We start from the raw sequence: 15,978 nt of genomic DNA on the forward strand, positions 1-15,978 counted from the left end.
GATCTCTTTGAAATATTATCTATACTGCCAAAATCAAGGCAGTTTAATGGAATGTCTAAAACAGCCCATATTTATTTTATTTAGGAATTTTTAGGAACAATTAGCAAGAGTTATATTTCAACCAATCTGAATTCATCCCACGTTGAGGGGTGTTGTATTTAAAACACTGCAAAAAACACCCTATTCAGTTATTGATTAGGACATGAAACAGAATTGGAGTTATCCTGGAATGCACATAATTATTATAATGTATTAAAGTTTTTGGATATAAAAACAGAGCATGCCAACCTTCTTTAAAATTGTCAATGGAGTGTGAATTTCAATTCAGTTTGGATTTTTCTTGGTTTGGAATCTGTTCTTCATTTCAATAGAAATACGAAGTCTTCACAATTGGGTGAAAATCTTTGATATTTTTCATTGTCTTCCATTGCAACATAAAAAGCAATTAATTTTACAGTTAATAAAAATAAAATGGTAATGATTTCAAAACACTAACATGTGATTGTTAATTTCAGAACGAGTTTCCAAGCCAGCTCATCTACATTTTGGACTAAAAACACAAGCGGCAAGATACCCAGTCCAGAATAACAGTGGCAGAAATGTTCGAAGTACATCTAATCAATCTAATTGTCCAGAATCTACTGATGTATCTAAAGTTCAAAAGGCACTTCCAGGGCGACCTGTTGTGTCCACGTTTGCACCTCCTCCCCTTCCTCTCATGCCTCCCTGTCAGGGTAAATCTCCACTGCACTGTCCTTCTCCAACACTCTCACATTCTTTCAATAAACCTACAAAATCATCACTAACATCACAAGGCCCTCCACTTCCACCTCAAAACAGTAAACCATCTAAATTTCAATACATACAGCCACCACCACCACCACCACCATCACCTCCGCTACCACCACCTCCACCTTCCCATAATTTTCAAGAACAAGCTTCAGATTTCTCATTTCCTGCCCCACCTCCACCTATATTTTGCACAGAAGACTGTGCAGATTTCTTTCCCCTCCCTCCACCTCCATTACCTCCATCCCCTTGTAGTGTGTCTCATGGAAAAGCTGAAAGCCCTCTACCACCACCCCCTCCACCACCACTACCGCCTTTATTGAGCAATCTAGAAATTCCTCCACCTTTGCCCCCAAAACTGCCAAACTTTTCCAACAGACCAAGTACAAATTCTATGTCTACTCTTCCCCCTCCACTGCCATTAGTTTTTCCTTATGGTCATCCAGGCTCAGCCTCATCATCTGGTCAAATGTCATATACAACCCAAGTATCTGCAAGGGAAGCCACATCTAGATCTGGAGGTAAGAGATGTTAAGGTATACAGCAACCATCCTCTAATGGTCCTGTATCTTATGTCATCATAACGCAATCTGTAATAGCTACAATTCAGTAAATATAATGATCTGATTTACTTCATAAATTAGATATAGCAGTTAACATCACAAGAGTTGTATGCATGTGGGATAGTAATGTTAAACATGGTGTGGTTGGGAAAAGCAACATTCTGTAATAAAATCAGCCTATTTTAAAGAATTCCACGTGAATATGAGAAAGTTTCACAGAACTATCAGTCTGATGTTGAGTCCCGAGCATTAAGCTAGCACTGAAGCAATCTTAAGTGTTTATTACAATAGACAATAGGTGCAGGAGTAGGCCCTTCGAGCCAGCACTGCCATTCAACATGATCATGACTGATCATCCACAATCAGTACCCCGTTCCTGCCTTCTCACCATATCTCCACAATATCTTTCAGACTCTCTCTTGAAAGCATCCAGGGAATTGGCCTCCACTGCCTTCTGAGGCAGAGAATTTCACAGATTCACAACTCTCTGGGAAACCATTGGTCACTGAATGGTTTCAGCAGATCATCAGGTCCATTGAGCAAAAAAACAGCTGGTGCAGGGTAGGGTTATATCGTTCTTATTAAGTAGAGAAAAGCATACACCAGACCTAACCACGTTTGTATTTGGTATTAGCTTCTACCTACAGGATTAGGATAAAACAGCAGAAAAAAAGGAAGAGCTAGTTAGATAAAATAGTTGCATTAATGGTTTCAAAAGATACTAGACCAAGTGCAGACCCGTTGGGTCTGTTCCCCCAACGCGTGTTTGCGGGGGGGGGGGGGGGGGGGGCAGGGCGGCATGCGCCGTCACACACACTAACTACCCCCCTTGATATTATATCAGTATTATTAACTTGCTCCTTTTACCCCATAACTGCCCTATCCACTGACGTATAGCCCCCAACCCAGGCGCGTCTAGAGAAGGGGGGGGGTTAAGAGTGAGGGCAGAGAGAGAATGGGGAGACAGAGACAGAAGGGCAAGAGACAGTGGGAGATGGGGGGGGAGGGAGTGAGGGGGGGGAGGAAGGGAGAGGGAGATGGGGAGAGAGTCGGGAAGGGAGAGAGAGAGGGGGTTAGGATGGGGAGAGGAGGAGAGGGGGGGTGTGAAGGGTGAAACGGGAAGGAGGTGGAGAGGAGAGGGCAAGAGGGTGATGTGAAAGGGGTGGAGGAGAAGAGGGGAGAGGTGGAGAGATAGTGGGGGAGAGATAGAGGAGATGCTGCGCGCGTCTCATGAACCAAAGCTGTTGGGGGAGAGGAGCGTGCGTGGTCACACACACTAAGCACCCACCCCCACAAACAGATGAGAGCATCTGCTTGAATGGAGAGAGCGTGCCGGCCCCACAAACAGTCACACACACACACGGGCAGGCGGGATTTCGCCCCAGAAGCAGGTCGGTCGGGCACAGTTGCCAGAAGCTGAAAAACTGCGGCTGTGGTTCTGGCAACAGCCGGCGTTCTGCTCTGTCTGGGGGAGAGGGCGAGTGGGGGTGAAGGGGGAGAGGAAGGGGAGAATGGGGGAGAGAGGTGAAGTGGGGAGAGGGGAAGGGGGGTTTGGAGTGGGCGGGTGGGAGTTGAGCTGTGGGAGGCGTGCCATGAGCGTACTTGGCATGGTGCGGGCAACGGGGGTGGAGGAGAGCCAGGCTGCCAAATGAAGAGAGAGTGAGAGAGAGAGAGAGAGAGAGAGAGAGAAGCGGCTTCTGACTCTGTAAACCCACAGCTGTAATGAGCGCGCAAGGCATCACGAGCTACGCCAACAGTGGTGATAAGGTTCAGCGCGTGAGGAGTCGCTGCCCCGAGATGTGTAGAACAAAGAAGCTACAGCGGAACGGAGCTGTAGAATGTTCTGTAGACGTTTCTCGATCTCTCTGCGCCTTTAATCCACAGTGGCGGGGGGGCGGGCCTGGAGGCAGGTGAGCCTGGATTGGTCGGCATGTGGCATTGTGACGTCAGCAGCTCGTGAGTCCCGTTTAGATTTTAAAATGAGTGGGAGTGGGGGCGTGGAGGATTTTATTAAAAAATGTGTACATAAAAATGTCTAAATGTAATGAGGAGTGGATTAGTGAATGTAAAAGTAAAATCGCTAGCGAAATGGAAAAAATCTCGGAGTTTCAGCGTGTGGTTTTGACGGACCAAGGAATCAAAGGGCAAAAATCTATTCTGAAAAAATATCTGAAAAACGAATCTGACATGCACCCACAAACACACACACATATATAGATAGATAGATAGATAGATAGATAGATAGATAGATAGATATATTAGAGTCATCTCTCAGGACCGAATATCTTCATTCAAAATATCAAAACTGAGGAGACTGTCGATGCATGATTTTTCAAAATCCTCATGACTGAGGTGCTTGGAGCATATGTAGGTGGGAACTGCAGATGCTGGAGGAAATGTAGGAATGTAAGAAGGAACTGCAGATGCTGGTTTAAATCGCAGATAGATACAAAATGATGGAGTAACTCAGCGGTAAATGGAAAATAAATATCAACTGCTGGAGTAAACCAGCATCTGCAGTTCCTTCTTACACATTTCATCTGCTCCACTGTGAAATCTCCTCAAGGTATGCCTACTTTGAAGAAATTCTCCTCTCTCCAATGAGAGTTCTGCAACATCCCCTCTCGCTGCTCCCCTTCTGTGATTACTCCTGCTCTCCAACTATGTTTTAACCCAGACTCACTACCATATATCTTTCATTCATTTGTTCTATATCTCTCGTTTCACTTTCCCGTGACTTTGTCTGAAGAAGGGTCTCGACCCGAAACGTCACCCATTCCTTCCCTCCAGAGATGCTGCCTGTCCTGCTGAGTTACTCCAGTATTTTGTGTCTATCTTAGATTGGAGGTGATATATTTGTATGGAACTGTAGTTACACCACATCTTAACCACCTCCAGAATTAAGTAAATGTTGCAGGGTTGTGGCAGATATTTAGCTAACATTTAATTGAAAGCAGATTTCATACATCAGATTTAACCTCAACCTCAATCTAACCAAACAATCAAAGTTATCAATTCCGCAAGAGAAACTAATTGCTTAACTGGGATAGTCTGGATCAAGGATGCATAAAGTTAGAATTATAACTAAGCCATTCAGTGGGAAAGAAGAACACTTTTTTTTGAAAACACTGAGACATCTCAAACTTCTGCGAAAAACAGTAGAAACAAGGCAAATTGTAAACTTTAATTTATTGACAGATTTTTGGTTAACTTGAGTTAAATTTAAAATACAGATCTGTCATGGCGTGAGTGACCCTCACCTTTTTCTGGTAATTTGCTTTGTGTATTTCTTAATGAATAAAACTGATTCAATTTACCTGTATAAATGTGCTTTACAAATATACTCTTGAGCCCTACTGAAACCACATCTGGTATATTGGATAGGGAGGCAGACTTGTGATAGAAAGTGCAGCAAAGGTTCACTAGATTGATTCCTATGGTGGAATGTGTGTATCATGAAGAAACATAATGTGGACTGGACCCTTTAACCTCAATCAATGTAAAAATCTCAATGAAACACTACATTTCTACAGCTTGACAGAGTATGTGTGGGGATTTAATTTCTAGGGTGGCTAAAATCGAGAATCGTTCTCGAAATAATGAGTTAGCCGTTCAGAATACTCAAGGCAAGGGATCAATAGTAAGTCCGGGATTGATAGACGTTAAGTGAATGGGGCAGAGAAGGAAAGTAGCCTTAAGTTTAATAAAACTAAATCAGCCATGATTTTGTTGAAAGGTAGAGCAAGCATGAAAGTATGGAATATCTACTGCAGTTATTCCAAATGTTCATATTGCAGTGTATGTAGACTATAATATCTGTGATCAATTCTGCTGTTATATTGATTTGTAGTTGATTTGAAATGCAACAAATTCTGTTTTCTAGTGCACAATGGTAGTGGAAAACTATCATCACCTCCTCTTCCACCATTCAGGTCATCCAGTACAGAGGTTACAGGCAGAAACCAGCATTCACCCAGCTCAATTCGGACACCTACATACTCTGTGCTGCCACCACCCCCTCCACCACCACCGCCTTTACCACTGAAAAATCGACCCGGACTTATTTGTGTACAGCCACAGGCATATGGTAAATATAAAAACTGTTTTGTCTTTCAGCAGTTGAGCGTTATGATTCAACTAAGTCTAAAACTGAAATGTACAATTTTTGCTCACATTGAAAGTGGTGGAGAAAGATATGTTGGATACAGAGGCAGGTGGGGATTTAGAAACTCTTATCTTTGTTCCATCTGAAGGGAGGAGTGAGCAGAACTACGGGACACAGAGGAGATGCGGGTGAGGTATTCATCTATGGCAGCAGGAAGGGAAACTACTTTCAGTGAGGAAAGAACATCTTGAATGTCCGTGAATGGAAAATCTCATCTTGGGAGAAGGTGTGGAGATGGAGAAATTGAGAGTGGAGGATATTGTCTTTGCAAGAGGCGGCATGGGGAAGGTGCAGTCCAGGTAACTGGGACGGTGGGTTTATAGTGGATGCCAGTCGATAGTCTGTTCTCTGTGATGAAGCCATAAAGATCAAGAGAGGGGAGAGAGGTATCAGAGATTTTCCTTTACTGCTGACTGCTGGTTCTGGGCCTAAATCTACTAGGCTGTGGGCCGAGCATCAAAAATGTGTCTAGAAATCAGTTTTCGTGACCCAAGTCACCAAACTACATGAAATTTTCCACAGATTTAGATGAAATATAATTGAGAAGGATATCATAACTCGTCATTTCCGAAAGTTGCACATGAATTAATTAAACTAATTAGAAAATGAGATCGGGAAAGTAAGCTCCATCTAGTGGCCAATGCCCATATTACACGATGGGCAGCCGGTTTCCGTGTTGCAGTCCTTTTAAACTATATATCATTATACCGTTATATATTCCAGGTAGTAATATAGGTATAATAATATAATATAATTATTATATATATATTCCAGATAGTAATATAGGTATAATAATATAATATTATTATACCTATATATATATTCCAGATTAGTAATATAGGTTTAAAAATAGGTATACAGGTGCACAACCTTTTATCCAGAGTTCCGGAAACCGAAAAACTCCGAAAACCGGCCATTTTTTCCAGGATGTCGTCTGCACACCAAAGCTCGCGTTTGGCGCCAAACTTGACCCGAAACGACCCACGGTTAACCCAGGTCTCTACTACTGTAGCGGCTGCCTCCTCCCCGGAGACCAGGGAGACACTTAAACATCTGTAAATCATTGCTTAAATGTTAGTCAGTTAGTTTGGAGGGCTTTTATGTGAAGGGGGGGTGAAGGGGTAAACTTTAATTCTTAGTCCCCTACCTGGTCGGAGAGGCGGGGAGCGGTCAATGCCTTACCGGGTCGCCGTGCAGTAAGCTCCGCAGCGCTGGGGCTGCGGGCGTCCGGCCGTGGGCGGCGCCGGTTGTAGCTCCGACCCCGGCAACTCTACCCCTGGCTGCGGGGCGCTCCAAATCCACCGCCGCCCGTGGCCGGACGCCCGCAGCCCCAGCTCCGGACGCCCGCAGCCCCAGCTCCGCGAGTGTTGGGAGTCGGCGTCGTCGCAGCGCTGGGATAGGGTTGCCGGGGTCGGAGCTCCAACCGGCGCCACCCGCGGCCGGACGGAGCCCCCAGCTCCGCGATGTTGGGAGTCGCCGACCAGGTAGGGGACTAAGAATCAAAGTTTCCCCCTTTACCCCCACCACCACATAAAATCCCTCCAAACTAACTGACTAACATTTATGCAATGATTTACAATGATTCCCCGGTCTCCGGGGAGGAGGCAGCCGCTACAGACTTTTCAAGCCGCCCGCGCAACCTTCCTAATCTATGCTAAAAATCTTCCATTCGGAAATCCGAAAATGTCCGAAATCCGACAAGTGTCTGGTTCCAAGGCTTTCGGATAAAAGGTTGTGCACCTGTAATAACATATTTAGGTATAATAATATTCTATTATATTATTATACCTATATATATTCCAGATATTTGTGTACAGCCACAGGCATATGGTAAATATTATTATAACTATATCTATTTCAGGTAGTAATATAGGTATAATAATATAATTTTTCTAATTTAATAAATATAATAATCTAATTTAATATATATAATATATTATTATACCTATATATATATTCCAGATAAATATATTCCTCTGTTTCCTGGAAACCAGGAATTCATATATTCAGACTTTAGATCTTACATTAGTTTGAGTTGATTCTCAGCTGGGACTTTGCTTTCAAGACTTTCTTCCACTTCTATCCACTTAGCTGCACATTTTTCAGACTTCTTAATGCTTTTCTCACTAAATTCAATTACCCTGCTGCAAGTTTCCACGACAAAAAACCTTCATCGGAATCTCCAGTAAAACAGGCATCAGTGAAGCCCTCTCAGCTATGATGTGTGCTAGCCTGAAACAAAGCGCGTGATTGGCCAACTGGCAGACAACTCAATGTTAAACGTGCTTTGATTGGACTAAAAATACCCACATTTTTTCCAGTTTTTCTCTAATTTAATAAAAATGTGCAAGTCTTGTTATGACGAGTTTCAGGGGTGATTTATATAATTATTTTACACGATGTGTGAAAATTTCATGTAGTTCTGTGACTTGGGTCACGAAATACTGGAATAAAGCTCCTCGGCCCGCAGCCTATACCCACCTGATTGAGAACAGTAGAAGCAGCGTATTGTTGGTTGCCTGGTGAAAACAACCACCAACTATCCAGGATTTCATCTATACTAACACTGGGAAATTCAGCTTTGTGTCCAACTGGAATTTCTCACTGTTCATTTTATACCCAAACAGGGTATTAAAACGTGGCAAATTAAATTAATATTTCTTCAGAATCTAAAGAAACTGTCAGCTCCACTTTGTATGAGCAGTTCTCAATATGTTACTCAACTGTCGCAATGCTTATTACAAGTAGAAAATTATAAATATGAAAATTGCACTCGCCACTGAAATTTTTAAAGACCGTATTTCAGAAAAAAATAATACAATGTTGCACAAATGATCTTAACATTTTATCAACATTTGAAGAATATAGAATGATCAGCAACATTAACTAAAAATATAAGGATCGATTCTATCCTCCCTCTCAAAAGATGGTGATTTAGGTTTTATCTGGCTACTTTCAAGTTTCTATAGTTTCAAGTCTCCACTGAAATTACTGGAATTAATTGGAAACCCTATGAAATTTAACTGAGCATCATGCATATTTCGCCTAATTTAATCTAACTTTTAACTGAAATGGCACCTGAAAAATATTTAAACTAAATGAATGAATTAGATCATTTCCTCTATCTAATGTTTAATTAATTGTTTATATTCAGCTGATGACTTTGAATCCAAGTATAATTTTCATTCAGTTGAAGACCTTCCACCTCCAGATGAATACAAATCATTTCCCAGGACATATCCCAGCAGGCAGCTTCGAGGTAAGCCCTTTGCTGTTAGTTCAGCTTTTCTCTCACTACTAATGTCAATAGGGGTAATGTTATTCCAACACGCTTGTTCAATAGGTAGTAAAACCGAGTGGTATGTATTGGGTTGTTTCTGTTGAGCTACAATTATGCTTTTCTGCAGTATTTTTAGAAATTTACTGTCACTAACTCAAAAAATTGTTCTGACCCCAGGAAAGACAGATATTGTAAACTGAGAAATGGAAAGTAAGAATAAACCCGTAAGCATAATGGTGTAGAATGAAGATCAATGCTTCTGTTTAAGCATTTATGGAAAGGCATATTTTAAGCAATCCAGGTTGTGATCGGGATTGAAAAAGAATGGAGCCGTAAATACAACACATTTTTGCATTGATGGGTCCAAAATAGAGAAGTAATTTCTACTGCAAGCTCATTTCTTAATTCTGGTGAAGCTAGGTGTTTTCCAGATTTGAGGTTCACTTTTCCATAGGTCCAGGAGCGGAAAACACTATAGGATCTTTGGTCGGTAGTCAGACGGGCGCGGTGTCCCCAGGCCCACAGCCAGCGCATAGAAGCAGCGCTAAACCCAGCTCATCTCTGCCTGTCCCGCCAGGTGAGCCTACAGCCCTTCCTGGACTTTCGGGAAATATGGTCAGCGCGGAGAAGCAGCGCTGGTGGCCAGTCAGGGCTGTAGTTAACCCGGTGAGAAAGGCAGAGTTGAGCTGCATTTATCGCTGGATTGAGCCTCCGATGCCTCACGCGTGTGTGAGTGTGCGCATGCGTGCGTGGCCGCTAAAAAAAGTGTCCCCTGGTCCCCTCCATGTTTTGATAGCGAGTTCCGCACTTGCATAGGTCGGTTGTAAGTGTGAATTTGTAATTATGCTCCTACAGCCTACCCCCCTAGTCTAGTTCAGTAAAATACTGAGTCAAGCACTGGAACAACTATTCTTTATTCAACCCAAATACAAACAAACTCCCTATACAATACCTAACCACCGCTGGTCCGATACTTGTCTCTACTCGTTCAAGTCCTTCAGCCTCATGCGAGCAGACACCTCCAGCAGGTCACATGATCCCAAGTGCACCTCCAGAAGACCGACTCCGATCCTCATGGGGTTCACTCTTTTATAGGCCATTGGACCCGTGGCATGAAACTATATGGTGGGGGGGGCAACCCCTACAAGCCATTCACACATATCAATCACATTATACAGTTATTGACAGTTCCCTAACCCAATTACAAAGTATCCCATTATAATGTTTCTACAGAAGCTTCTAGAAGGAAGTGTGTTAACTAAAGTAATGAAACATTTTCCCAGGTTGTATAAACAATTCAAACACGTTTCACACTTTAACCAATCATCAAACAGCCGCACAAACACTCTGCAACATTATTAACAATACCTTTTTACACCCCCTTCTATAACCAATCCCCACTATGCATTTGCAGACCTCCTTATCTCTTTCTGCAACCCCTCATACATATTAACAAAGTAAGGACATCTGGACCTTTCTTTATCCTCAACATCCATCCAGGGTCCTTGGAGCCGTGACTCCCATCTTGCAACTTTCACAGAAAGAGGCCAAGCATGCCTTGCAAATACAAAGATCCTCCATATTGTGACCTCTTTAATTTAGCCAGTATTAACAGATTCTTATCCATAATGCCCTTGTTTCCTTTGGAGTCATGTGGGGTTGGTCACATTCTTTTGAGCAATTGTTGCCAAGGATGATTGGTGCTGTGAAATGTGGTAATTAAACATCTCACTCCCTGTCGCTACTCAATTTCAACAAATTGGAATTTAACTATTGCCACTTGAAGAATAAAGTAAAAGGAAGGAACCAGATTTCTAACTATTATCTTTTTTCCCCGTTCTTCAGCTAGCCAAAAAGGTAATCGGACTACAACTCCATTAAGATGAAATATTTGTTATACGTGATTCAGGGTCCACCTTTACTATTACCTGGAGGACAGCATGCAACTGGAATGGAGGGAGCTTCCACTTCTTGTTTAGAATAAAGCTTTCTCAGGTGGCTGAAAATATACATGCTTCTTAACAGAGGCAACATTGTTTTATTGTCCATCCACATGCTTTCATAATAGGCAATTAAAAAATATTATGCCTATATAAACGTGTCATTGCAATTCTTTCACACTCAACTGCTGTCTGGAAAGGTTAACTTTGTTAAATATGTTCATTTGCCTTTAAGTTGGTTCAGAAATCTGAGTGCTTGCCATTGAACTGAGAAAAAGATGCTGAAAATTTCAAACATTTCCACAGAAAAAGCATTTGACTAAAGTTTCGTTGTTTACTTTAGCGACTATGTAGTTTGATTTTGGCCATAAGGTTAAACAATTATCAATTTAAAGGGGCTTGGGCTCACCATAATTATTTGCCTGTATGTATTCCCTTTTTTTACAATGCCTGTAATTATGTCATGCATTAATCTAAATTTCTTTCATATGGTACATTTGAAATTATATGTGAATAGCAGTGTCACGTGTACTGTAACTGGACCATAACTGAATGCAGGTGAATAACTTCTCCAATCTCATGTTGTAATCAGGTAAAGGGAAGTTAAAAAAAATGTTTTTTCTTCAATCTTTGATGTTAAAATCATTAAATGTTGATCATGTGGTATCTGTTAAATATTACCAATTTTCTGGAGGCTAAGGACACTGCAAATCATCATTGATAGTAAAGATATTGGCTGTTTCTCTGAACCATGGCATACTCATCATTCTCCTCCACCCCTTCTCCTCCAGTAACATATCATAGGGTTCTATTTTTCCTTTTTCCTTTTGACAACATTATGGTCATTCTTACCCAGAGCAAAAACAATTTCTATCATCAAAAACTTGTAAGAATGTCAGGCTGCTGCAAAGGCTAACCTCTAGCAACCGTATCCATGTTACTAAGTTAGCTTCAGAAAGCATCCAGTTCCATTCCTACACTCTCCAAAATCTATTGACTTCACATTTGACTCTGCCATCAGAGTGCCATCAACTGCTGCCTCAATGTCATTCTCACCTGATTTTATTTTTTTTAAGTAAGAAACAGAGCTATAATAAAATCCAGAGCCAAGTGGACTACCCCAGATGGAAAAGACAGTAAATGGGAAATTTATTTTATATGAATCACATTTACAAGAGACCAGTTGGCCCCTCAGTCCACTGCACTGAAAAAGGCACTCTCAATCTAAACACACTTTTTTTGACATGTTTTTCAGCTACATACCTAGGTAATGTGTTCAAAATCAGTATCAAAATCAGCGGTAGAGAGGAAGGTGGAAGCGAAAAAGCCTGAAATCTTGTGGCCTAAATCCTGCCAGAGGAAAGAGTGGGAGACCATTAACACTGACCTCGTCCATCTTCTGGAAGGATTGAAGGGATGTGTGGAAAGAAAACTGGAGAAGATGGGAGACACCATATACAACTATGGGGCGGAGAGATTTGGGGTGAAGGTCATGAAACAGAGGACACAGAAGGAACCAGCACTCCAGTACAAGTCCAGGAGGCAGCAGGAGATCAAAAGACTGGTGAAAGAAAGGAGGGAGCTGAGAAAACAGTGGAGGAAGGCCACAGAGGCAGAAAGGAAAGGACTCGAGGCACTGCCGGCAGATATAAAGCAGCGCCTGGCAATCCTGCAAAGATCAGAATGCCTACGAAAGCAACACAAGAAGAAAGAACGGGTGAGGACAAGTTTCTACAGAGATCCGTGTAAGTTTGTCAAAAGCCTCTTTGTCAAGGAGAAGAGTGGGATCCTGAGAGTACCTGTAAGGGAACTGGAGGAGCACCCGAGGAAGATGTACTCTGACAACTTGCGGCATGAGCCAGTCACCATTCCTGATGACATGCCACCTATCCACCCACCTGGGACATAAGGCCTCCTACATGGAAGGAGGTGGAGAACACTGGCAAACGGGCAAGAACAGCATCAACCCCAGGGCCCAATGGCATTCCATACAGGCTCTATAAGAACACCCCTGGTGTCCTGAAACACCTTTGGAAGTTAATGAAAGTGGCATGGGGGAAAGGAATCATACCTAAGGCATGGCGAAGAGCAGGAGGAATCTTAATTCCCAAAGAAAAGAACTCCTCAACCATTAGCCAATTCCGCCAGATCAGCCTTCTGAACGTGGAAGGAAAATTCTTCTTTGGTGTTGTGGCCCAAAGACTCTCAGCATTTTTGCAGAGCAACAACTTCATTGACACGTCAGTGCAGAAATCAGGGGTTCGTGGTTTCTCAGGATGTCTGGATCATGCAAACGTCATCTGGCACCAGATACAAACTGCCAAGAGGGAAAAGAGAGATCTGCATGTGGTTTTCTTAGATCTTGCCAATGCCTTTGGTTCGGTGCCCTATGAGACTCTTTGGGCAGCATTTAACTTCTTTCAGGTCCCAGAGATCATCACAAAGCTGGTAAAAGCTTACTTCCAGGACCTCCAGTTCTGCGTCACAACACAGGACAACACCACCGCCTGGCAGCACCTTGAGGTAGGCATAATGGCAGGCTATACCATTTCTCCTCTGGTTTTCACCCTGGCAATGGAGCTCATCATTTGAGCATCACGATGGGTGGTCGGAGGGGAACGCTTGAAGAGTGGGCTGTGTCTTCCTCCAATCAGGGTGTACATGGATGACATGACCACAATAACAACAACAAAAGCATGCACCAAACGCCTGCTGGATAAACTCCAGGAAAACATCAAATGGGCACGAATGGAGATTAAACCCAACAAATCCTGCAGTATTTCCATCGTCAAAGGCCGGCTCACTGACGAAAGGTTCCGCATCAATAACGAGACAATACCAAGCGTCCTGGAAAAGCCTATCAAATGCCTTGGGCGATGGTACACCACATACCTCAAGGATGCAGAGCAGGTGGAACAACTCAGGCAGGATACAATCAGTGGCCTCAACAACACTGCTCTCCCAGGGAAGCTGAAGCTTTGGTGCCTTCAATTCAGTCTACTGCCCCGACTCATGTGGCCAATTATCACCTACGAGGTCACTTTATCCCATGTCAACCTGCTGGAGAGACTGGTCACAAGTGAGGAAATGGCTTGGGCTACCAAGATGCCTCAGCAGCATAGGGCTCTATGGGAATGGAACCCTCTCACTGCCAGTTTCAAGCCTGGTGGAGGAATACAAATGTGCCAAAGTGAGGCTGGACATGACACTAACAGAATCCCGGGACCCAATAATAAGAGGTGTCGCTCCAACCCTAGCAACAGGGAAGAAATGGACTCCAGCAGCAGTGGTACTGGACGCAAAATCCGCCCTCCAACACCTGGACATAGTGGGCCATATCCAACAAGGCCGAGGGGGCTTTGGCCTGGGAGCAATGAAACCTACCTGGCAAAAGGCTACTCCAGCTGAACGTCGGCACCTGGTGGTGGAGGAGGTGCGCCACCAGGAAGAAGCAGCCAGGTGTGCCAAAGCCATATCCCAAGCCAAACAAGGCCGCTGGATGAGGTGGGATGGCGTTGAGAGGAGGAAGATCACATGGAGAGAGCTGTGGAGCATGGAGTCAAATAAGTTGAGTTTCATTATCAGAGCCACATATGACGTCTTTCCCTCTCCCACAAACCTAAATCTTTGGCTGGGAGAGGATCCAGCCTGCCCCCTGTGTGTAGTTCCAGCAAACCTCAAGCACGTCCTGGTCGGTTGTAAGACCAGCCTAACACAAGGCAGATACACCTGGCGACACAACAAGGTGCTGAGGTGTTTGGCAGCTGAACTCGAGTGCAAGAGAGTTACCACCAATGCCATGCCTATCAACGCCCAGATAACATTCCCGCAAATGCCATCCTTCATCCGGGAAGGAGAGAAACGGAGGACTAACCCCTTGCCTCTCAACTCATGCCCACTGAATGCAGCCAGGGACTGGGAAATGCCTGACTGCATTAGGTCGGTGGGGGAGTTGCAAGCTGACAGCCCTGCCAGCAGCATGTCAGTTCTTTCTACTTTTTTTGTTTGTTTAGTATGTCCTAATGTGGGTTTTTAATGTTCTGTGTGTCTTGTGTGGGGCGTTGTGTGGGGGTGTAAGGGGGGAAACCACTTCAGTCATCTCCTCCACGGAGAGGCGATTTTTTTTCATGTCGCCTCCCCCGTGGCCTAACAGCAAGAATCGGCGCGGCCTTTCCCGGAGACGTGCCCGGGGCTTCAGCGGCGGGCGCAGCGCGGACTCTCGGCGTGGAGCCGGCGAGCCCTCGCCGGGGCTCGCCGGAGGGGAGTGCTCCATTCGCTGGCCCGCGGCAGCCTGAAGCCGCGGTCTGCAGAGCTCCAGCTGGCGCGGCGTCCGCAGCCTGGGATCCCTCGTGGGGGACCCGGGAGAAGAAGAAGCTCCGACTACCGGCCCGCGGCCAACTTCTACCACAGGTGCGGACTGGACATCAGGAGCGGAGTCCCTCACCGGGGACCCCTGGAGGGGAGCTTCGACTGCCGGCCCTGCGGTCTGCGGTGCTTCTGGCTGCAGCGCGGCGGGAACTTTGAATCTCCGACCGTCGGCCTGCGGCCTACACCAACCTGAAGCCGCGGTCTCTGGTGGGGATGCACCGTTTCAGGACTTACCTGGACTTTTCACTTTTCACATCTGGACACCCACAGCGGAAAATGGAGAAGGACTGGCCAAATTTTGTGCCTTCCACCACAGTGATGAAGGCTGTGGTGGATGTTTGTGTTCAATTTTTTTTTGTGTGTTCTTTTTCCTTGTACCGCTGCTGCCAAATTCATTTCACTTACACTTTATGTGCAAGTGACGAATAAAACTAATTGTATTGTATTGTATTGTACCTAGACCAGAGGCTTTCGTTCCCAGTTGAAGTCGCAGCTACCAACCTGCGACCAGACCTCGTTCTCTGGTCCAACTCCTGTCGGCGTGTTTTCATCATTGAGCTGACTGTCCCCTGGGAGGAGGCTGTGGACGAGGCTTATGAAAGAAAAAAAGCTTCGATATTCAAACCTTGCAGCAGAGGCAGAGGAGAGAGGTTGGAGTGTAAGGGTGTGTCCAGTGGAGGTGGGGTGCAGGGAATTTGTAGCCAGTTCCACTGCAAGGCTCCTGAGGGAAGTAGGTCAGAGGGTAAGCACAAAGGAGGGCAATAAAAGAACTTGCCAATGCCGCCGAACGGAGCAGTCACTGGCTGTGGCTGAAGAGAAAGGATGCTGTCTGGGCTGCCACGTGACCATCTAGAGGCTAACCATAAGACACAC

General features: G+C 44.5%; 1 protein-coding gene across 5 annotated transcripts in view; it reads left to right on the plus strand.

Moving 5' to 3' along the window:
• LOC129712007 (WAS/WASL-interacting protein family member 2-like) overlaps nucleotides 1-10,926 on the plus strand; it is a 45,410-nt gene extending 34,484 nt beyond the window's left edge. For 3 of the 5 annotated variants that reach the window (XM_055660133.1, XM_055660142.1, XM_055660151.1), the window contains exons 4-7: nucleotides 516-1,310; nucleotides 5,236-5,439; nucleotides 8,672-8,776; nucleotides 10,643-10,923. In XM_055660133.1, coding sequence (XP_055516108.1) covers nucleotides 516-1,310; nucleotides 5,236-5,439; nucleotides 8,672-8,776; nucleotides 10,643-10,683 — 1,145 coding nt within the window. In that variant the 3' untranslated portion in view covers nucleotides 10,684-10,923. Of the gene's footprint in view, nucleotides 1-515; nucleotides 1,311-5,235; nucleotides 5,440-8,671; nucleotides 8,777-10,642 lie in introns of all 5 variants that reach the window. The other 2 variants (XM_055660125.1, XM_055660160.1) reach the window with 2 other exon arrangements.
• The last annotated feature ends 5,052 nt before the right edge of the window (nucleotides 10,927-15,978 follow it).

This window comes from Leucoraja erinacea, chromosome 2 (genome assembly GCF_028641065.1).
Source record: "Leucoraja erinacea ecotype New England chromosome 2, Leri_hhj_1, whole genome shotgun sequence".
Taxonomy (NCBI): Eukaryota; Metazoa; Chordata; class Chondrichthyes; order Rajiformes; family Rajidae; genus Leucoraja; species Leucoraja erinaceus.